Source organism: Rhinolophus sinicus, chromosome 15 (assembly GCF_057876585.1).
Source record: "Rhinolophus sinicus isolate RSI-liver-muscle chromosome 15, RSI-T2T, whole genome shotgun sequence".
In the NCBI taxonomy this organism is placed as follows: Eukaryota; Metazoa; Chordata; class Mammalia; order Chiroptera; family Rhinolophidae; genus Rhinolophus; species Rhinolophus sinicus.
Genome location: NC_142515.1, coordinates 9,690,422 through 9,714,855, shown reverse-complemented (window position 1 = coordinate 9,714,855; position 24,434 = coordinate 9,690,422). Strand labels below are relative to the sequence as shown.

At 36.7% G+C, this 24,434-nt stretch overlaps 1 protein-coding gene across 10 annotated transcripts; it reads right to left on the bottom strand.

Annotated features, from left to right (window-relative positions):
- Positions 1-6,109: 6,109 nt before the first annotated feature.
- Positions 6,110-24,198, bottom strand: TIAL1 (TIA1 cytotoxic granule associated RNA binding protein like 1). Of its 10 annotated transcripts, none has more exons than XM_019725284.3 (14): positions 23,690-24,176; positions 21,530-21,595; positions 20,958-21,019; positions 17,358-17,454; positions 12,581-12,730; positions 12,287-12,341; positions 12,044-12,131; positions 10,065-10,140; positions 8,765-8,873; positions 8,355-8,450; positions 8,157-8,241; positions 7,778-7,901; positions 7,300-7,439; positions 6,110-6,487 (listed from the first exon to the last, which is right to left on the bottom strand). In XM_019725284.3, the coding sequence occupies exons 4-14, from the start codon at positions 17,367-17,369 to the stop codon at positions 6,361-6,363; spliced, it is 1,062 nt and encodes a 353-aa protein (XP_019580843.1). In that variant the 5' UTR covers positions 17,370-17,454; positions 20,958-21,019; positions 21,530-21,595; positions 23,690-24,176; the 3' UTR covers positions 6,110-6,360. The 10 variants fall into 10 exon arrangements, with proteins under 10 accessions (XP_019580843.1, XP_019580845.1, XP_074195076.1 ...); XM_019725286.3 differs by having other exon boundaries at positions 12,581-12,679; positions 23,690-24,175; XM_074338975.2 differs by lacking the exon at positions 20,958-21,019 and having other exon boundaries at positions 12,581-12,679; positions 23,690-24,183.
- Between the last annotated feature and the right edge of the window lie 236 nt (positions 24,199-24,434).

Genomic DNA, 24,434 nt, shown 5'->3' with positions numbered 1-24,434 from the left:
GAGTATCTGTTTTCAGTTCTTTTGGATACAGACCCAGAAGTGCAATTGCTGGATCATACGGTAATTCTATTTTTCATTTTTGGAAGAACCTCCATATTGTTTTTCAAAACAAAAACACCATTTAACAATTCCACCCACAGTGCACAAGGGTTCTAATTTCTCCATATTAGAACCAATATGGTTCTAATACTTAATATTTTCTGGTTTTGCTTTTTATATCCACAGTAAAATTTTCAGTTTAAGGTTAAGTTACTGAAAATTGGAAATGATTGCCTAAAATTTTTCAAATACTTAAAAATGTTTATAGTTGACTAGATCATTGTTCCCAGAACCTAAAAATATTTTAATATCAAGATCTTTTTCTTAATTTTAGATTTCTACTTATTCTTTCTTTTGAACACCTGTCCTATTCTAGTCCATCAGGGAGCAGGAGATGAGTACGGGCCCATTCAACAGTAACACAGTGACAGCTGACAGTGGTAGGGAAGAGAAAGGGGACATGCACATTGTCTGTTATACTCACATGTGCCTGTACAGGAACACAATCCTGCTTTGCTGGTCACCCCTCTTCCTAAAATAATACCGCCCTCCCTGCCCCCGACCCCCAGCTATTCAGCACCTGGCCCAGTATCCCTCACTTTCTTGAAGATGGCAATGATTCCTACAGGGTACACCCAGGTACATTACCATTAGGAGTACAGCCTAGTCCTTTGAAAGATGCTTCACAAACTATATTGGGTAGCATTACAGAGATCAAGAACTCCAAAAAACCTGTTTTTCTGGAAAATGTGTGACCACGGCCAATATGGTTTTCTTCCTGACAAGAGCTAAGAGGAAAAAAGGAACCCATGCTAATTAATTTTATTTCAGATTATCTTCAACCACAACTGGGTAGCTTCAGAATCTGCATTTTAACAAGCACCCATTTGACTCTGATCAAATTATATTCAAGTAGACACCAAGTGGTGTTCTGGTTTTATGAGGGAGACTAAACTACACGTTTACCTTCATTTCCTCAAGCACATTCATACATTCAGCATTTACTGAACATCTATCACGAGCCAAGTATTGTTAATTAAGTCCTAGGGTTCATGTAGTTAGCAAAAGTCCCTGCCCCATGGAGCTTACACTCTAATGGAGACAGACTGACATAACCAAAGACACAAGAATAGCAAAGCAACCCAGGAGTGAGGGCACCCATTTTAAAAAATAAAATATGGACAGTCGGTTAGCTTAGTTGATTACAGTGCTCATGACACCAAGGTCACAGGTTCGATTCCCACATGGGTCGGTGAGCTGCGCCCTCCACCACTGGATTTAAAACAATGACTGGGGGTCCTGGAAAAACACACAGTTCCCCAATATTCCCCAATAAAAAAAATAAAAATAATTCCTGGACTTAAAAAACTATAGATTCGGAAGAATATCCTAATCCCATCATTTTACTAAAAATGCTCAAAAGCAGTATTTTAAAACAGCATTTGCCTGACATTCTAACACACAGGTAGATACATTAATAAAAACATGCCTTAAAGGAAACCCAAAAAAAAAATGATCAGAGCCAGTAAATAAGACAAAGATGTTGGTAATATTTTCAATAACCTGGTAAGTCTCCTAAGTCTTCTTGATGAAATATGCAGTATTAAACTAAATACCATATTAAATGTCAACACCCAATCTGATTGTCAGTATCACGCATGGTTTACTGCACCTGCCTAGGATTGTCTATTCCCACATCAACGCTCTTCTGAATCAATCCCCCTTCATTATCCTAGTCACACCACGCCTTTCCCAACCCAAATCCTCATTAAATAACCAAGTACGAGCCGGGCCATATGCTGACATACAACCCAGCCAAAGGAAATTAGCTAAAAATGTTTGGGCAAGTTTAGTCCTTTTCAAAAATAAGCAAACTAAAATGATTACATGGGCATTCTCCATTTGGTTAGCTATGTTAAGACTCATGAATTAGCTTCATTTTTGTGAGCAAAAGTAACCATAAATCACATTCAACTCGTACAAGTTGAACAATTCAATTTGTACCTCTTTAACCAATAAAATGAACTGTGAAAATCTGAAATTTATACACTATTAGTGTCAATTCTCAGAAGAGGCCCGGTTGCATATCGCTCCATATTTCATGCCCTCTTTGTCCAGATGGTTTTGGACATCTCTTTATATCAAAAACCCAAGGGAGAAAGATACACGAACAGAAAACAAAAAAAATCCCAATTGGACAAACGTGGTATATAGCAGAACCTGGTTTACTTCAAAAAAGCAGTTACCACCTGATAACCAGGCTCTCTGCAAGCTCCTGTCCATCCACCAGAACAAAGCGGAATCAAAACGGGAGGCTCACACGCAAGCTAAGCACAGCTGCGAAGTCGGCAACTGGACAGATTACTTTTCAACATACAATTACCCTGGCTTTCCTCTACCCCCCTACTCAATACACTTCAGTTTTGACTTCCAGATCTTAGATTTGGATCACTTTCCCAGAGGAACAGCTCAGACAAACAATGGTTAGTGAATTTCCAAAAAAAAAGCAACAATTTGGAAAAAAACTTTAGCTTATGTATTACAACTGAGTTGAAACATTAAGGAAATCATAGATTAGATAACATACCTTTTGCCAGCTGTTACTCTAATTGACATTCATTTAAAAACCAAACTATGAAATGTTATATGGATTAACCTCTATTCCTTCCAACAAAAGCCTAACTTGACAAAAGGGTCAATTACTATTAGTGTCTCCTCCCCTTTATTTGCCTAAGATTTTAAAAAACCCAAATGTATACTTCCCCCTCCTCTATTTCCTATACATAAATTGAACTTCCTTCACACTGAGACAATTCTGAAACCAAGTCATTCTTGCCCCTAAAAGAGATCTTTACACAAAGTACCTTGTTTGTGAATTACAGTTCCGAGCCTATCTGCATTAATTTTCAAAATAGATCCAATTTAAGTAGCCCAGGTTTCATATTAATATGGCATTTAAATACCACATTAAACACAACTTGGAATAACACATTATTTTAAAGTCATAATTATTCACATTATCTCCGTGTTTAAAAATGGCATAGATGGCAATCTAATTCATGGTAACCTATCTGAACACAATTAAGTATGACACTTTACTACTATACAATAGCAGAATTCATAGGTAACAAAACCCACTCATTTGAACCACTTACGAGGAGCCTTACATAAACTAGTAAAAGTGTAAGTCATTTTTGCATCTTTCCAATACATTCTAAAAATGCAAACTCAATGTTTATAGTATATTAAGTGGAAGCCCAAATGCTGACTTTTAATTAATAGGTTAAGATTTAATTTGGGCATACCTGCTAGAAAATTGTCTGGCTAGTTTACTAAATTCTTAGTTTCTATTTGTTGAATGCAATCTTTATTCACTACCAAAGATTAACCCAAACATGGTATAGTGATTTCCATTATTTGTGCTCTAAACGAGATTTTACTATAATATTTAACAGAGCATACATTTTTATAAGGATACAAATTTCTACTCCTCCATATCCAGAAATCGAAATTTAATTCAATAAAGCTAATGGACTTTTAACCCTTACATGGAACACAGAAATAGATCCTAAATATATGAATACTACACATACTTTAATAACTTAAAACAAAATTGCTTATTTCATGGCAGCCTGGAAGGAATAATTATGTAATAAACGACAATAAGTAAAGGCCACTTATCATAGTCTAGTCTTTATTGAAAGACTTACTTCAACTGTGGTTTACAGCTTTGGCTTTCGTTGGCCAGGCAATTTTAGCCCCTTACTGCTAGTAGACATAAAAATTCAGTGGGAACGGCATGGGCGGAAATACCAGATTATTAGGGCAAAGAAGATGGCAGTCAAAAAACACATCACCGAAATAAATCTCAAAATAATTATAAGAAACATGTGTTGCACGCCAAAGAATCTCTGCTGCTGTTTGTGATGAACATGGAAAAGGCAACAATTCTTAGGCTGAAATTGATCAAGATAGCACTGACTTCACTTTGCTACAAAATCATCTCCAGTCTGTGTTAGCTTGACAGTTGTACTCTAAAATGGTGCATTTCATTTGGATAAGTAGCTTCATATTTAAAAAACCATTTAATATGAAATGACTTCCACTAACTGACCTGATTGTGAAATCCTGTTCTTTCAGATTAGGAGGAAGGACACTTCAGTCATGTTTACTATGGCAATATAACCAGTCCTGATACTTCTATTAAGTCATAGAATACACAACTAGGAAACACTGCAGCTTTATTTAGCTGTTATCGCAATAAGCTACTTAATTTACTGGCGGACCAAAAAAAGGCAAACTGAGAATTTAATAGGCTTTTATCAATATATTAAAAAAGTCTTTAGTTGTTCAAGTTTCACATATATTCAAGAAATGTTTACCTAGGAGGCATAATTGATATAATTTGAGTGTTCTCCTTATAAAATATAATTTTTTTGTAATATCCCCAAAGACACTAACCATGAACAAAAGAAATAAGGGTAAATTTTGTAATAGAAGAGTCCTGTGGTTAAAATTAAAGTGCCATAAAAATTTGGCCCAAGGATAAAGAACTTCAGACCTTGTGAAATCTTCGTTTAGTAACATTTGGCTGTATTTCTAAATGGGGGAAGAAGGTAAATAATACCAAAATTATTGTGGTCACCAATTTATAAAACCATCATTATTTCAAAGCTAATTGTAAGACTTCAAAAGTTTAAAAAATAGTAATCTGTTGGTTAGTTGCAACTTACTAAACTGTAAAGGGTTTTCTCCTTTTGGTGCCCAGGCCTCAAAACATTTTAAATACACTGCCTGAACATTTGCACCCCCTAGCTGTCAGAACTCAAACACAGAGATTTTTATCTCCTCTGCATACCTGTTATGATAAAAATTTTATCCACATAGGCTGAAAAATACCTCAAAAGTAAACTTCAATTGATACATCTACCCAATTGATTCATTTTGTCTGCACTCACACAACTCAGCCTCTTCAGGCTGGTCATCCCATGCACAATACCCACACAAGAAAAACAAGTTAAAAATAAAAGTCACAACTCCATGTGCTATTTAAGCTGAATATCCAATTATAAATTGGTAGATTGAACTGTCTTAAATAAGATGTTTTAGCAATCTTGTTAAAAAAATTCTTGGGCAAAATATATCTGATTTTTAAAAACACCTCAAGATTTTAAAAAAACACCTGTATATACAACTTATAGGAACCTTGAAATAGGCTTACAAGGTTTTAATCAAGGTATTTACATACCAAGTGATATAAAGGAAAAAAAGGGGAAAAAATCTAATTTCCAGTGACATTTTAAAATGTACTAATGCATCAAATATTTGTACGAAATTAAAATTTAAGGCTTTTTCTGTATAATTTGTGTAGTTTTAATTTTACATAGTAGCCAACCTGGAAATGTCAGTCTTAAATATTCTTATCAATCCATTGCATTCAATGCAGTGGAGTGTGTTAAGTGTTACTTTAAATAATTACACTGTTGCTACTTCTATGTTGAAGCATGCTTTTGAAACACTGTAGTTACTTAATATTTACAAAGTATATCATCTAAACCATGTAAAAGCACAAGTATGACTGCCTGACTTTAATACAAACACCATACTTGGCATTTCCCCCCCAAATGAAATGTCATTTACTACAGTTTTAATAACACTTCTTAAAGTTTTAAAAATATGTCTTAATGTGGATCACCACTACCATTTGCTCAAAGTAACTCAGACAACACTGTTCCTTATTTAGTAGGTTGCAGCAGTCTGGTGTCAGTTTCTTTAGGCATAGATTGTAAATGTTTCCTCCAAAACGACTCCAAAACCATGCATTTCTTCTCCAAATCACACTTTTTTCTGCTGACTTCGAATGTGGTCCACCTCAGGGGAGGGGAGGGGAGTATCAAGGTTCAGGATGAACTTATATGTGATTCCCAGTTTTTCACGATCCTCCCTTTTTTTTGCTCTTTTAAAAACACAGTGAGTTAAAATACTGAACAGCAAGATAAAAATGGAATAGTATCTAAGAATCAAAATGTATTACCCATTTCTCCTATTATATCAAAATTGGTAGTCAGAATTGTCTTTATTGACTTTATTTTAGTTTTTGTACACAAAGAAAAATCATGTTCATATCCATCATGAACAAAAACTTAAAAAGGCAGAACTAGAAGACATGTGTCCTTCACCAAAGCAAAGCTGTGTTAAAGGTTCCAAACATTTCCATTTTTAAAATAAATATTTTCATTTTCCGATGTCTACTTCCATGTCTTCCGAGTGTCACAGGAAACCGAAGCATTCATGAATTACAATTTTGTTTCGAGTCCCAGCTCACTGTGTTTGGTAACTTGCCATACCATATCCAGCTTGGTTAGGAGGAGGTATTACAGGGGGAGGAGCTTGTCCTTGGGGAGGCTGAGCACCAAATCCACCCATCCAAGCAGCAGAAGGTGACTGACTGAAGAAATAAATGAAATGTTTAGCAACACAAAGGAAAAATTACCTATACGTTGCTACAAAAATCAAGCAGAGCCTAATCACAGAATAGACAATAAGAAATCAACAAACCTATAACAAAGAGCAAAGAAATAAATGATACATAGCTACATATGTAGAATATATATTCCAATATTAGTCTTAAGTTTTTGTGATAACGACAACTTAACACAATGACTCCTTGAAGAGCATCTCAAAACTAATTTCTAAAAAATGACAAATGATTCAACACATCATCTGCCTATCATATATTGCACATGGTATGCAAATTCACAAGAAATCTTAAAAACACAAGTTCATCTTAGAAAGAGAAAGAAGGAGTGAAAATAATAGTCTGCACTAGCCTAGGAGGAAAAAAGTACAAGGGACCAACCCGCTCCACCAACAAAGGAAAAAAAGCAAGCTACTGGGTATCAGATAAATCTGAGTCTTCTCACTTAAGCCAACAGACATAAATCATTGAATTTCTGAACATATCTAGACAAAGTTATCTTTTCCATGCAAAACTAAACAAGTAGATAATACATTAAGAAGGTAAATCAAAAGCTACCAACTGCTTACAGAGGTAGGACACACCAAAAGTTACCCCAACCTCCCTTTTCCCATAGGTAATAAAGAGCACATTTTTAGCATCATAAATCACTTTTTCTAAAATGCTTATAATTCCAAATAGTTCAAGGCATGTAATTTAAATAGATTCTCCCCAGGAAGACACACTCTTATTTCTTTTGTCAGAACCGTATCTGTTTCTGTACTAGAAAAAGACAAACTTACTCTACTCCAAATCCTTGTTGGTTCCATGGCTGCCCGTATACCCCGTAAGGCGGTACTTGCCACCCATTTGCCATGTATTGTCCGTACTGTTGTGGGTTCCCATAAACTTGGCTCCACTGGCCCCACTGACTATAGTCGACCTAGGAAAAAAGCAAGTTACTCTTTTAGGGAACAAGTAGGAAACACAGTATTTGAAGAAAGTGGGACACAAGGAAAAGAAAAACTAAGTAAGCACCCTTATGTGAATAGGACTCTGTTATTTATCATTGTCTAAGTTTATTGGGGTGGTGACACCTGTGAAAAGAAAGTATTAAGATTCAGTTAATACCGCAAAATAATCACTTTTGAAATAGCATTAATAAAATCAACTGAAAGCAGCTATCTGCTTTTTGTTGTTGTTTATTTTACAGTTTCTCAAGTTTTTATGTAGATAATGTAAGATGGAAACTTTAAAAAGTGCTATGAAAAATGGAATTACCTGTTGGAAATTTTTAGTCATATCAGGAGATTCTTTACCCCAATAGCATTTAACGACATGTCCTTCAATCGTAGTGCCATTCACCGAAACAATGGCATGGGCCGCACTTTCGTGGGTTGAAAATCTGAGAGGAAGATAATGAGTTTTTTCTTTTTTCTTTTTTTAAAGAAACTTAACACACTAGATAACACAGACACTCTTTAGTTTATAACTGTCAACTTGGTATTGGTATCCTAAGGTACACTCTATAGATAGTTGAAAGTTCTACATTGCAAAGAAGTACGAAAATAACAAACTCTGATACCTGAGCGGATCAAATAATATAACTGAAAGGAATGGATCAAATGTAAGGGTAATAATATCACAGGTAGAATTTTACCTGACAAATGAATAGCCCTTCTCTGGAAAAACTCTTATTTCCATGATTTGTCCAAATGGTGAGAATGTCTGTCTCATAAGCTGATCTGAAAAACAAAAACATATGGATAAAATATTTAAAGCTCACGTTTATCATGAAAGTGGTACTAACAGTGATGAAGCTCCACAGAGAAGGGGGTTAGAAAACCGAACACTGTACCTGTTAACCCAGAAGCAATTCCTCCACAGTACACAGTACAATTTTTTGGACTTGACTGGTTTACTACATCTTCAAATCTCAGTTGCTTAGTGTTATCTATATGCAGAAAGAAAACATGTTGACAGCTGTACAGTATTATAAAACTGATTACTATATATTACTTAACATACGCTTCATTTAGGGGAGAAAATGGAATTTTTTTTTCTTGACACTATGATTTGCTCTATAAAATCAGCTGATTCACAGCTCCAAATACACTTATATATCAAACCTCAATTATTTTCAGACAATTAAATTTAAGATGAAATGAGTCTTACAATGCTAATAAAATTTTAAGAAATTAAGACAATACTAGCACATGATTTTGTGAAGTACACTTAATTTTAACACATACAATAGACACATCTTACTTTCTTGTGTACTTTTAGGTGCAGGTGGTTTACGTGTGGCCCAATTGGTTCTGATTTGACGACCACCCAACCACTGACCTCCCATATGCACAATTGCATTTTCTGCATCCTGTGGAGAAAAAAGAGAAAGAAAGAGCAATTACAAACACAGAAAACAGTCGTATATAAAACCCAGTAAGATGAAACAAAATGCTGACACTGCTGGATTCAATAAATCTTATCAGTAAATGAACTCACTAAGCATCCTAAACAAACAAAACTGAACTAGCATCACAAGAAAATGATCTGAATTGAGTGGTTCATAAAAGCTATTATTATTTATAGATTTCAAAACACCAGCACAGCACTTAAGCATTATGGAAAATTTATCGTAATTCAAATATGCAAGGAAAAATCACAATCCCATTGATTGAAAACAACAAAAAACAAGCAGAAATCCTACAAGACGAAGTTGTTTTCAAACAATTTTATGAATGATTTGTAATACAACTTTTACTGAAGAATATGTAAAAATTCTAATGTTATAGTCTAAATCACCTACCCCCCCCCAGAAATCCACATTCTAGTAAAATGGATTATAACTATGATACAAGATTAAAGACTCATTTTAAGAAAGAAGACTTCAGCATTGCTATAGAATGCTTTTAAATGGCTGCCACCAATAAAAAATAAGTTGAGATTCTCACAATTAATGTGAATTTGCAATGAATCTAAGCAAAAAAAGAATACAACTCCTGCCTTTTGTTTTACTGCTTCAATAAAATGTAGGTAATTTAAGTGGCTGAAACTATTCTAAAATGCTAATACCAAAGCCCACTTTATTATATTATAGTTAATGCAAATCCTTAGATAGTTTGGTGCCTTTCTTAAAGAATACATGTGAAAATCAAGATGAATAGCTTTAATTTTCATTTACATAATTTGCTGTCGTCATTAATATCCCAGCTACAAAAGTATGAATAATAATTAAAAAGTTAAAACAGAGATTTTCATGGTTAAAACTAAATATAATTCAACTTCCCTCCAAATTCTGAGCTTGGTTCATTTGTCCTAGTCTTGAGCTTTACTTCTAACACATCTTACCCTCACCAATGCACAAATGCAACTTTAATACTATTCCTTAAATTGGCCTATCTTTCCCGTTATTTATTTCCAAGATTATGAAAAAAGAATGAATTATTCTCTATTATTAAAACACACAAAATTACATAAAAGCTGTGTTTGCAGTTAACATCTGAAAATGTTCAAGTTTGAAATTAATTTCTGACGAAATCTTTTAAACTGAGTTGAAAGAACGTACCAGTTTGTTATAAAAAGATACAAAACCATAGCCTTTGGATTTTCCAGTTGCCATGTCTTTAACTACTCGGGCATCCCTGTGAAAAGAAGCACAGCTAAATGAGGGAAGTAAGAGTCATCCTCAAAATAAAAACTAAAAGGAACCACACACACTGTATTGTGAGCATTTTTTTTTAAATAAAATTTCAGTTAGCCCTAATTAACTATAGCCATTCCTGTACTCTCCCTAACGCTTCTTTACCTGTTAGAAAAAAGCAGTAGGACAAAAACATGTAATAAACATGCAACCTAATCAAATAGCCTGTGCTTTCTAATATAAATGCTCAAATTTGAAGATTAATAGGAACAATAGTTTCCTTTTCTAATATTCTATTGGCTAGTGTCTGCTAAGGTTTACTGATTCTATAAATTACTGTCACAATGCTAACTACTTTACCATGCAAACTCTAAATAGTTAAATGTCTTCTGCCTAGTGATACAAAATATATGAAATATTAAAAAATTGAAAAAGAGGAAAAAATAGGAATTAAAAAGGCATACATGGCCTGTTAACAGATTTCTTTATTTTTCTTGGTCAATTCTCTACCATCATTTTGGAGTTTGGGCAGCTGTAAATTTTGAAAAATTGACATTTTCAGAAATTTAAGAAAGGAGAATAAAAAACTAACAACAATGCTAAGCACACCAGTACGAAAACAACAAATTTACACAGAAATTTTAGTGAGTAAGTTAAAATGATTGGAAATATAGAACTCCACTGAATATAGAATGTTAAAATGTAAATACTAAAATATGTATATATAAATAATGTATAATAAGAATAAATAGAAATGAGAAAAAAATCTACAACTGAGTTCCAGTGTGCACAGTTCCTTGCAGTTAGCCTTCAAGATCCTGTCCATTCTTATGAGCAATTCTGCAAAATAACCAGAATGCTATTACTTTTAATTGTGACTTGGACTTTAGAAAAATTGTAGGTCTCAGGTATAAATAAAGATTGAAAAACAGCAACCTGTATTATTTTTTTATACTGATTTTTAAGACAGTACTACTTACCACATTTAGAGATTAAAAAGCAAAGCAAATATCAAAATAGAAAATTAAGAATTAAACCTTTCTTTCAAATAAATTAAATCTATAGAACAACAAATTGTATACAGAAAAATACTGTTGTTCTTAGTTGAAACATACTCCTGTAAAGTAATACTAAAACATTTAACTTCTAAATTTTAGTAATAGTAAAACATTTCTATAGGAAATAAATACATAAAATAAACATCTTAATCAGAAAGATAAATTTTGATAAACATTTTATAGAACTTATAACCACTTTTAATTTCCCAACATATTTGATCAAAATACAGTGAAATTTGATCATAAACTTTGTTAAAAATCAAACCACATCTGGGCCCCAACTAGCAAATTAAAATAGCACTACCCACAAAAAGCTACTAATTAATCCCACATTTATGGCTCAGACACTGAAACATTTTAATATGATAATATACTACTTTTCAGCTAAAAAAATCAAAACACATTTATCATTATAATTAAACATACGCATTTCCAATTTAACCACAATACACCCACAAATTGATCTACTTGCCGCATTTATAAACTCTTATAAAAGTTTAATACACAGTATAAATCATTTATTTTTGGTTAATCCATTATCTTTAACCACCAAATGTTGAAAACATTTGACAAAGTTGGACTTTATAATAGGTTTTACTACCCAAACATCTGCTTCAAAGATAACAAACAATCACTTAAAAATTATTATACACAGGATTAGATGAAAACAAGACCCCAAAACATTAAAATGACATTAACATTTTTAACAACTACTAATCAAAACAACAAAACAAACAAACAAACAAAAAAATCACACTGGGGAAAGAAAAGCTTAATTCTGATACAAATTAATCAAATACAATTTTGCCTATCACTACTGAGTATAGTATTGATTATGATACTTACGATATTTTACCAAAGGGGGCAAATGCTGATTTGATATCTTCTGTTGTAATTTCTGGACTCAAGTCCCCAACAAACACATGGAAGTGATCTGAAATCAAAGCATTTGGTAATCAAATACTTAAGAAATCAGCTACTAAACCTTTTATAGGCAACACTAAGGGAAGAAAAACCCTATTTAAGCTGGTAATGCTGCCAGGATAATTTCAGAACTCTTCCACAGTAAAATGCAGCAGGCGTACTTACTGGAAGTATCTTTTTTCTGGCTACTTGGTGTTGTTGCCCAGTTTACTTTGACCTCCTAAAAATAAAGATTATATTTAATACAATTATTAGACATGTCATAATGAATCATAACACTTACCATTTATCAAATCACTTAATAAGCAGGATAATTTTTGTAAAAGCACTAGGCTGAATAAAGCAAACGATCACTCAGCAGAGCTGAATATTTGTTTAAAAACTTGCTAAGAAAGAATACAAACTAATTTGACATGCAAACACATACACTCATCAGGTGCCATCATTCTGTTATCTTACCTTCCCCAAAATTTTTCTCCCATTCATAGCAGCTAATGCAGCAGCTGCATCTCTGTGTTCATAAAATTCCACAAAGCAATATGGGTCATTGCTTGTATGCTGCAAAACAGAAAATCCAACAGAAGAGTTGACCCTTCTGCTATCGGGTTGCTGAGAAGAAAATCCAGGAGAAAACATTACTGATAGCTAGGAAAGTACAGGTGAGATTGCAAAAGCTTATGAAAGCCTAATACTTCAAAAATAAGATTTATAGCTACACCTCACTTTGTACCTCAGAATAGTGTTGTACTCCAACAGAACTATCAAAGCAGTGTAGAAGCATGACTCTCAGTATTAAATCAAAATATAAAAATAAAAAAAAATAAAAATACAGAATTCTGGTGAAGTGTGATAAATATAAAATAGAAGATTATATTAGACCAAACAAAACCTCAGGCTCAGTTTTGATAGATAAGGACCACTTCCTTACCACTGCTCTTCTCTCCCAACATTATTTTCAAAAGGATGAATTCTATTTATGCATCATAGTCCTTCATTAACTGTAGCCCACAACTATAAAAAATACAGAAATGAACCAACTTTAAAAACTTTACTCCTGATCAAAACTAGTATTAGCACTACATATGATGAAACAAGACCATGTATTTTTTTCTAGAAAAGTAAGAAATGAGAAAAATAGAAAAAGTGCAGATCTTTCAAAATAGTCTATTGTATTGGAGGAAATTGTATGTACTTTGAATTTGGTATTCAAAGATAGAAAAATACATTAGTTATAAAGAAAAATATTTCTGGAAATGTGTCTAAATAAAATATTCCAGGACAAAGCTACAATTTTATATCACAAACATACTGCTAAGAAATCTTTATTGAATATATTCTACAACATTATGCTTAACAGTAGTTGACAAATAGATACTTATAAAGACGGTGAGAAAGTAGTTCTACCTAAGTTATAGCAACTCGACCACCTAACCAAAATGGAAATAAAATTTATAAAACTGCAACCAATACTGGAGAGCTACACAACTGTACAAATGTATTTTTCACATAAGGTTAAAAACATTAATTACTTTTCAGTGTAAAATGCCCTAAAAAATAATATTTAAAATGTGGAATTCTAGTTGCACTTACAAGGGATAAAAATACCAGATAAAATAAAGATCTTTTCAACAACCACAGTTTTTCATTCCAGGAAAGTTTTAGAAGAAAAATCCAAAATAAGACGTCTAAAACAATAGTGGCGAAGCAACCAGAGGCATTTCCTTGAGGGGAAAAAAAGTGTGATCATTAATACTGACAAGAAAACTATGGGCTCCCATACAAAGTCCTACTGTCCCAGTCACATGAACGCTGTTTCTTATGAGGTAGAGAAAGAAAATGGGGGAAACGACTCCAAATAAAAATATGCACTTAAATCCCTCTTGTAAAAAAGTTAATATTTACAAGTAATGAAGAAAAGACTTTAAAGGTAAATAATAAGCTAAAACTGTGCTAGTTGATTTTTCCTTTTAGTCCTGCTCTTCTGCCCTGATGGCCTTTAAGGAAAACAACGATAATTGTAGGAAAACACACAGTAGCCCAGTGGTAGAGGTGTAACAGGCTCTAGTAACCTGGTCCGCTCCTGCACGCTGACTCCCGGTTTACCTAAGCAGTAGTACACAGCAGCGCGCAGATTCAATTCAACGTATGTATCTATACACACGCGCTCACACTCACATCACACTGCACTTCATCTCATTTAAGACACCAGGTTTCTGTCACATCCCAGCTGTCAGAGGAGTAAAACTCTTTTAACATTTTCCCCAGAATCGACAATATACATTTATTATAGCAAAAAGGAAAAGCTAGAAACTAAACCAAACGATACCTAAAGTAAAAAAATCGTAAAACTAAGGGCAAGGAAGCGTTTTCCATATACTGAAATGAAATTCAGGAAAGGAAAATTAAATGCCTGGACAGTCTGTACTAGACTCCATGCCCTTCGGAAGCTTCCCATTTACACCACCACCAAGGGACACTAAAATTCAACTGTGTCCTTACGTAAATTACTGTTGGCACCAATTTTTGTTGGATGACAGAAAGATCAAGACAAGAGAAATCTGAGATCTTACAACTATTTACAAGCCCAAGTGTGGGAGTTATAGAGTATGGATCATTACGAAAATTCATTTCAAGTCCCCCTTCCCTCAAATGGTTGTACACGCACAGGTTTTAAAAAAACACTAAATGTTTATCAAATGTTTCACAAAAATTTTCTAGTGACTCTTTCCACTTTCTCGTATCCCATTCTCTCCTAAACCCACTCCAGGCAGCTGCCACGCCAACCAGGCCACTGGCTTCGGGTTGAACTTACCAACCACCTCTCTGCCACCTCTGTGATCCCTTTTCTGTCCTCATCTTGACTTTCAAACAGAATTCAAAACAGCTGACAATTCTCCTCCTCCTCTAAGGAGTCGCCTGTAGATTCCGCCATGCTCTCTTGGTTTTTCTCCCTCCTCACTAGAGGGTCTTTCAGAAGGCAGTTCTTCCTCCTTAACGCAAACTCTACGCGTCACTAAGTGCTGAGACGCTCGCTCCGAGGCCCCTGCACTCTTCTCCATCAGACTCGCTAGATCTAAGAACTACGTCTCATCTAGTGCCACTGCTTCAGATGCTGTGCAAGCTGGCATCACCAGCCCCGGACTCTGCAGAGCTCCCAACGAGCTTATCCAAATGCCTACACATCATGTCCCCTTAGCTGTCTACTGCGCACCTCAAAACAGAGCTCTTGATTCCCACCACCCCCCTCCATCCATCCTATGCCTCCCTCTGCCACGCCCATTTTAGCAAATAAATAGAATTACCATCCACACAATTGACAAACAAGAATCTCAGGGTCATTCTTGATGTCGTCTTTTCCCTTCCGTCCCACAGCCAGTCCAGTCCTATTGATTCTACCTCCAAAATATACCCCAAGTTTATCCACCTCTATCTCTGTGGCTACCATTCTGGAGAACAAGTCCACGTCATCTCCTGCTGAGACGAGTGAAATAAACCCAGCTGGTTGTCCTCTGTCCACTCTTGTCCCCGACAATCCATTCTCCACACAACTGTCATTCCCCACATAAGAGTAACGTTAAAAATGCAAATTAGAGTACATTAACCTACTAAATACCCCACCGCCACCAGAGCAAAATCCAAACTCTGCCATGGCCTGTACGGCCCGACGTGATTGCAAACCCCACCTGCGCCCCTCCTACCTCGTTAGACTCACTTCCCCCCAGGTCCCTCCCCTGCTCAGGCTCCAGCTACCCTGCTCTTTAGTTCCACAAACACAGCGAGCTCATTACCAACTCCAGGCCTCTGCACTTGCACTGCCCTCTGCCTCCAGCTCTTCAGAGATGGCAGCATCTTGTTCCTCCTGTCTCAGCTCAAAGAGGCAACACCTTCCCTCACCACCGAGCCCACATAGCACCAACCCTCCAAGCATCATCAGAGAACCGTTTTCCTCTCTTCGTAGCTCCAGTGCTTTAAACAGTACCTACCACAAAGGAAATTCTGATTAATGAAAGAATAAATGAATGAATATTCAGAGACAGGAAGGAGAAAATATACCAGAACAGACTGATGTTTATCGTTAGTTAGGAAAAAAAGTCAAAGGCCAATTTGCTTTACAGATTTGTAACAGTTCCCCTCTGTCTCAGGATATAGCACAAACTCCTTAACACAGCTTCTGGCCCCTACCAAACACTCCTGCCTCATTTCCTGGCATCTCTGTGACTAATCCCATCCGAAACTCGAAGCTGCTATTTCTAACTTTCCCTCTCCTTCTCTCACAAGCACTCCCACTCTGTCTACCAGACTGGATCAACATTCCTTTCTCTACCTAGAATCCCTTCTTCAAATTCCTTTCTAGCAAGTTTCCATTACTATCCTTTTCAGTTTCAGCCTAGACACTGACCCCTCCAAGAAGCCCTTCTAGGCCTAAGACTGAACTAGGATCCAGGGGCGGCACCTGAAACTGCTTCCACAGCATTTATTATCCTGGATCCTTAGTGCCTGTTAACTCCTCTATCTCTCTCATTAGACTGTAAAATTCTATGGGGCCAGGAACTGTCTTATTCAGCACTGTACCCCTAGCACTTACCGTAATACCTGGTACACAGCAACTACCACCAAAAAATGTGTTGAATAAACAAAAAGGAAGAAGAGAACAAACTGAAACACAAGTCACTGGGCACTGCTACAGTCTTAACCAGAAAAGTATGAAAAGTAGTTTTCTTTGGGGGGGGGGGAAGGAAAACAGAATTATCACCCTAACAATTTAAATTCCTATCTACAAAAAAGCTGCTCAGTTATTAGTATTTACTAAAAACACGAGACGCAGGCGGCTGCACTATGCTCATGACCCGATCGATGTTCTTTTACGTAAACCAATCCCGGAACTTTCAATATTAATATACACGCTCTAAATCGGTAACATCCTTACTGGAATTGTAGGAAGTTATCGTCTGAGATAAGCTGTGACGACTTTGACGAGCAGATTCACCTGACGATAACTACATCATGAAGAACGACTGTTTGAGAATAACAGCACAGGAACTTTGTGCTCAAAAATAAAAGTCCATTCCAAACCCAGTTTGTCAGCCAGATCAAAGTAATACCCCGACACAACAGACACGAATCTCTCCATCAGAATAACTTGAGGCTTACAATACTATTTTAAAATGATACTAATTAACTTGTGTATCTCAGAATGTTAAACATGCTGCAGCACATGGAACTGGGAAGACCTTACCTCTGTTATCATTTTACAGCTTTTACAGGGTCCAATCTGACTGAATAATTGAAGTATAAGGACTTCTGTCACATCTCTGGAGAGGTTACCTACGTATCTGTACAAGAAGAAGAAAAAAACATCAGCAATTTTCTTTCATCTGTGGATCTAATGTGTTATCATTTAACTCATCACCTTTTAGTTCATTTTAACTTCCTGTCTTCAATAAAAATTTTCCAATAACCCTGATCCTATGAAAGTAAGAGTAATCCTTACCTAGGAAAGCAACAAATGTTCTTAGGCCACTAAAGTGCTACTTCAAAACACTTCATAAAGAACAAATCGAAGTGACTTTGCGTATTATTCTGTACCCTATATATCATTTTCTGATGTTTAGAATCAAAATAATAAAAAATTTAAACCCATCTCCAGATTACAATTTCTAGATGTGAAACAAAATTCAAAATAATGTATAACACAAACACACACACACACACCACAAATATTGATTCATTAAAGCACCTGATCACAAAGGGTATTAGATATAAAGTGAGTTTATCTTAGACCCCCAACTAAAGCAATTACATGAATGAAAAACAGAATTAAAGCTACAGCAAAACACACAGAGATTGGAGGGTTTTGTTTTGTCTTGCTAAGTTACTATTGATGCTGTCTTCAATTGTTTTGTTTTTGGAGCAGGGTAAAATAATAAAACTTTCTAGCCTAAATAAAGAGAAATTCAAAAAAGTAAAAAAAGACCACACTACCCACAGATGACCACCTTGGTTTCTCATGTACCATGGATTTATTTTAATTTAGCTTAAAAAATTGTCAAACTTTTATGTCTTTCTGGTACTCAGTGTATAATTCCTAAAATTTGCCCGTTACGAAACTCATCAAGCAAACAATTAAATATAAAAATTCACAGTTTCTTCAGGAAAGTAAATGGACAGAAGTTTTATTTTCCTAATACAGAACATCTGGAAACTAAGTACTGAGACCAAAATAAGCCTTGCATCTATTACCATACTAAATACATAACTGCTTTGAGATGGAACACTCTGAAAGGGAAAAACAGACTGAAAAAGGTAAGGTTACATGTAAAAAAGAAAATTATCTGATTAAGAATGAATAGCAATTTTCCAGTTCAGCTAAGAATTTCATTGCAATGGGCACTAATACCTTTCACTTACATGCTCTAAAACTGAAACACAAGCCCAATGTGACAAATTGGTTTAAGTCCACCTATGCCATCTTTTCCTTAGAATTAAAGTAGAACAGGCCCATCGGCAGGCCACGCAGTGACACACTTTTTCCAGCAAAAGTGAAAGGTTATAGGATTATGAGCTAGCCAGACAACTGCCTGTCCCTTTTTAACTCATAGGGGTTTGTGAGGATGCAAGCATGGAATAATTTCTTTTTGTACAAGGTAGACCTACCTATAGAGGAAATAAAACAAGCAAGTAACCCTGGTCTGCTAAGTGTTAAACTCATCTATAAGCTAAAGTGCTGGTTAGCTCATTTTTAAGAGAATGAGTGGATAAAACTGATTTTCACATATTGAAACTAACTAGTAACAAAATTAAAATAGAACGACATTTTAACATAACAAATTTTACATAGTTTTAAACTTGCATTACTGTTTGAAACTGATTTGTTCAGGAAAAACTACATAGGCATTAATTACCTTCCACACCTAACAGTCCAATGAAAGCTGTTACTATTGCATTGGATTTTTATTCCAAGTCAACTTACTTCCAATCTCTTATAGATTTTTAAAAATTTAGATATATTAACTTACATTTCCAGCACTGATGCCAAAGAGTAAACTGTTCATCGAAGTTTACAATGTCATGAAATACTTACAAAAAAACCTAATTTTAAGTTTTCCCATTTTGAAAAATATCCCACTGAAAGTTCAGTGGTAAAGCAGCAAACTAAATTCCAACTTATATAAAAAAGGCTTTCCACAACAACATCTTGTAGAACATCTTAATTTACCAGGGTAAAAAGGATATGTAATTCACTATCTAATCCCACCCAAATTTTACTCAAATCTCAGATTGCCTTTTCTTTACTAAGAGTTCTATAATTCATTCATTTACGTATACCTTCATCATAATGCACAGAGAATCATTTTAAAATACACTGACCCGGTAAGAATATCACCTCTTACTATAGTGAAGTGGTATCTTTTTTTCTTCCTAAATTATAGTTTCTACGCTTCACTTTCTTTCTGCTCTAGTTATGAAGCAGTGAACATATTCCAAAGTTCCAAGTGTTTAAATACAAAATTTCTACTTGAAGAATATATATATAAATAACAGAAAGAGACAAACAGCTCAAATTCTTGTACTGAAAGATCAAGTCAAAGAGTAAAAACATTTAGGAAATTCCAAAAAGATTTTTTAACTTAAGTGAAAAAAAAAAAAAAGGCATACCTTAGGTCTATTTTGTCTTCTAAGAACAGGAGCTGTAGAAACTAAAGCATTAAAAATGGAAAATGATGCCTTTATCCCTAAACATCAGGGTTAAAATCCAATTTGAGAGACTAGAAACTTGGCAGTTAAACAGTAAGCAAAAGTTCACATTGCCAAACTACTTCCCATGTCCAACTGGGCAGAATTTTAAGTTAAGAATATCATGCCTTTCAGAAGACTTAATCACACTTTTCCAAATCTGAATGTGCTCTCACTCTGAAAAGAGTAGCCCTACCAAGGCTGAAATTACCAGCACTTTTACACAAGGTACTGTAGCCAAATTTATATGAAAGTAACATTTTTGCTTTTGTTCTTGACAAGTTCCGGTATTAAGAGGGGAGACTGCAACAAGACCCTTCAATGGGCCTCTCAGGAATTAATCAGCTGGTCAATATTTCCTATTAGGAAGGAGGCAAGGTGGAAGAAAGGTGCAGGAGGTACAGGTAAACTGACCTACTACATAGGGATAGCGACACACTCACATACATTTTAAAGGAAAAAAGAATATGATTAAGTTGAACGAAGGGCTTAATTACAGCCACAATAAAGCCAAATCCACGGTATAGCTTGTCAATTTTATAATGGGATTTAATAGCATTTTCTTCTGCTATTGCCCTTAGCTGTTCAGATTATACTCTAAATCACTGGTTTATTTCCTCCTTTTGACTGAGTATCAGAAAGAACAGCCTTAAAGGGTGGCATTGCCTCACATGGTATAATCCCAGATCCACAATTCCTATTCTTTTTGGTGCACCGGATAGGTGAAGAAAATAAACTACAGTAGGACCCCGTTATAACTTAACGTCGTATTACAGATTCTGTGGATCTAATCACTGCACTCAAAGCTACCCGCAACACAAGTCTAAAGTGTGTCCTACAAGGTAGGTGTCAGGAAGCCCTGGTCCAACACCAGCATTACACAGCATGATCGCCTTTGTTTGTTTTGTTAGCTCACCAGTTACCCAATACATATTACCCCCAAATAAATGTCAAATGATAACAGAGAGCATCAGAAAACAGACCTTTAAAGCAACTACATGACAAATAAACTTTAGGCTCAATATCAAGGCAATTCTATACTACTTTAAATACCATCAAATAAATTAGTAATACTGTAGGTAATGAATATTTAAAGACCTACCTAGGCTATAAACACCATATTGTTTTCTGATGATAGAACCATATGTCTTAGCTTGTGTGTGTCTGCAGGAAAAAAACCTCACTAGTAACACACAGGCATTTTAAGAAAACAATTTAAGATAAGCTTTGTTAAGAGTACATTCTTTTAAAACATATTAGCCATTTGAAAACCTAATCCATAGATCACAATGTAAATTAAAAGGACCTCCATAAATAAACTAACAAAATAAAACACTACTAGCTATTAACCTTTAAAGTTGTATTCAAAGTTTTCATCATGTTACTTGTATCTAAAGAACCCTTTAAGGAGAAATATGTAAAATGAACACTTAAAAACACTACTATGCATTATTTTTATTAAATCTGACCAAAAATCCCAATTGTGAAACATCTGCTTTTATCTCAAAACTTTGCATTTGAAGGTTTTAAAAAATATTTAAAATCCACAGACTGCACCATGTTTGGCAGTCATGTCTGCCTATAATTTTAAATAAATCAAGACTTTAATTAAAAAAACGGACTTAATACTAATTTAATGAAAAGAAGTATAATCATTGTAAAATGTTTGAGTACCTCTTATGTTCCAGGCAGAACTAAGTGCTGCAGGGGTAAGACCTAGGAAGATGTACCACTCCTTGTCTAAAAAAAAAAAAAAAAAACACAACCCTTCCCATGAGAAGAGAGGGAGAAGGAAAAAGGAAGACAGAATAGTAAGCATGTACTGATATACAGGTACACCAAAGCTCAAGATGATTCCTCAGTCATATGCATACATGTCACATTTTTAGACAACTGTAAATATAGACAACTAAGTGTGTTTCAGAAAAAGAACAGGAGATTGGAGAAGATAGAGGTAAGAAGTAAGTGACAAAGAAGTCAGCTTATTAATCTATTGGAGAAAGTCTAAGACATGGAGATGAAGACTTGGCTGATATAAAGATAGTTACATGAATTAAAGGTACTGAAATAGCAAATTATTAGTACAGCAAAAACAGGAATTTCTCTTCATAAGCAACAGATAAATACAGTTAATGAGAAATATGCCATGGAAATTTATCAATTATTCAACTGCTATTATGATGCAATGATGACATTTCAGATTTTTAGATACAATGTAACTTTTATCTTCTTTTAACTACATGCTAGCCAGGCTCTAAAGCCACCTTTCCCACAGGATTCCACCAAAGTACACATGGCTAACTAAATACCAAGCCTTGGCTTCAACAGATGTTAAATGACAAATTTCAAGTTTGTCCCAACTCTCTTTTCTGGGAAAAGAAGGCCAAAATGGAAGACAGCACACAACAAACAAAAAAGTTTCACTAAGCAGGCTTTTCATGCAAGCATTGGATGCACACAAGGTGGCCTCCAATTCTCAAAACAGGATGGTAAATACTTTAGTGAGATATCAAAGAAACAGGAATAAAAAAGTGCAAGCCCTCCCCCCAAGACAAACTAAACAAAAACAAAAAACCAAACCTGTACCAATATGGAACAGATACCTACTTGCTTTACTGAACGGACTTTCCTTGGTAGGTCTGAAGAGATGGGCAGCTAGACAAACTTCCTGAGTACCCATCCACCTTCATTTATTCCCCAGAAAGTAATTTCCCCATCAGATAGCAGAGCCAAGTGAACTACGATCATATCAATACCAAGCAGAGGCAAGACAAAACAGAGCAGTGATTTAACTCCTTGTACTCGAGGTAGGTGTGTTGGGCTTCAAGAGATTAGGAAAACCGAAGGCTAAATGTAAACATTTAATTAGAAACTCCTCAGACTTTTTTTTTTTTAATGCAGGAAAAAGAAAGGAGTGCTACACTGTCCGGAAAGGAATGCAAATGCTGAGTCATCAGTCTTCATTAGGAAGGAAACTCGAATAAGCGGTTGGAAGATGAAATTCATTCATTAGATTGGGCATCAGGTGAAAAGCAACAGCAAGACAGAAGAAAGAGCGCTCACAAGACACACACCGAATAGCGGATACAGACATCATTTTATCCAACTCTGAAGGTCTCGACGCACAGATTAAAAAGAGGTAACACCAAAAGGACAAAAGCAGTTTAACAACTGGTTGTCACTTTAGCGTAGGCAGTGCTCAAAGTAAACTTCGTTATCCCAGAAGGGAAAGATGCTCCGGTGGCAAAAGACATCCCTTCTGCACTTCAAAAGTAGCAGGCGCTCGGCAAGTGTTTCTGACAGCGTGGGCGGGGGCACGTGGGGCAGAAAGAGAGTCGGGGCTCAAGTGGCAAGAGTGTTCGGCTTCCTCCGAGAGCTCAGCTTGGGAAGGTGGACGGAGTGAGTGCTAATTCCTCCGGGCCCGCAGGGGATGCGGCTGCGGTCCCACCCCCAGGCCCACCTCCACCAGGCCCTGCCCCCATGGGGACAGCTCCCGGCCCAGCCTAGGGCCCCAAAAGCAAAGGGAGAGCAGGAGCTCTCCCGGGCCTGACAGCCTCTGCTGTGCAGAAACCCGGCCTAAGAAAGGTGTGCAAAGAAAGGCGCGAGAGGAAAAGGTCGACACAAGACCCAGGCCCCAGGAAGTGACTGTGGGAGAAGGGAGGGCTTCCTTTCCAAGGAAAAGGGGACAGATGAGGAAAGCACTAGGCGTCCGCGCCACCTCGGCCAGGGAGCCGCCGAGAGTCCCGGCTTCGGCCCAGCTCTCCTGCTCCCTCCCACAGCGTCCCGCGGTGCCCGGGCCTCTCGGCGCCTGGCACCCCCATCTCGGGTACTCACAGAGTCCGGGGCTGCCCGTCGTCTTCCATCATGGTGGGTGCGACGGAGCGATCCCGGGACAAGGGGGAGGGCAGGGCTGGGGAGGGGAGGGGGTGGGGAGGAAGGGGAGGGGGCTCCGGGCACCAGCTGGGGACAGAGGAAAAGGCACCGAACCCTGCACTCGGGGTCTCTCCCCCCAGCCCGCTCCGGACACTGCGCTCCAACCAGGAGCAGGAGGAGGAGGAGGATGAACAAAATGGCCGCCGCCACCAGCCAGGCAGGAAACGGGGCAGAGCGCAGGCGCGGCCCGCCAGGTCACCGCTCAGGCCAGCCGCGACGGCCTGCAAAGGGAATAACTGAGTAGGGAGAAAAACTGAGGAAACCCTGTGCCCGGTCACGAGGGATCACGTCGTCACTGTGCGCCTGCTGGGCGGCTGAAACCCAGCCAGCTCAAGAAGACAGCGAGTAAAAAGACAACTGTCGTGAAGCTGAAGTCTCTGGGAATTGCGGTCCTGGAAACGAGAGAGAGAGAAGCAGTTCTCCAGAGGACTTCTGGGAACTGTAGTCCAAAGGAGACAGTCGGCGCCCGCGCCGCCCTGGGACGCGAAGAAGAGACTTCTGGGTAGTGTAGTCGTACGTGAGGAAGTGAGGCGACCAGGAAGTCGGCGTGCTGGGTGGGGAGAGGGAGAATGAAGGCGAGGTTAAAAGGCAAGGAAAGGAGGTGGGAGAAAAAAAAAAAAAAAAAAAACCACGCTGTCCGGGAAGT

Excerpts from the sequence above, each read along its gene's own strand:
- TIAL1 (XM_019725281.3), bottom strand. The coding sequence starts at position 23,721 with ATGATGGAAGACGACGGGCAGCCCCGGACTCT. Across the intron at positions 12,731-17,357 it reads GCTGTAAAATGATAACAGAG|CAACCCGATAGCAGAAGGGT; the intron begins GTAAGGTCTTCC and ends TTTTCTTCTCAG. Across the intron at positions 10,141-12,043 it reads GCCCCCTTTGGTAAAATATC|GGATGCCCGAGTAGTTAAAG; the intron begins GTAAGTATCATA and ends TTCTTTTCACAG.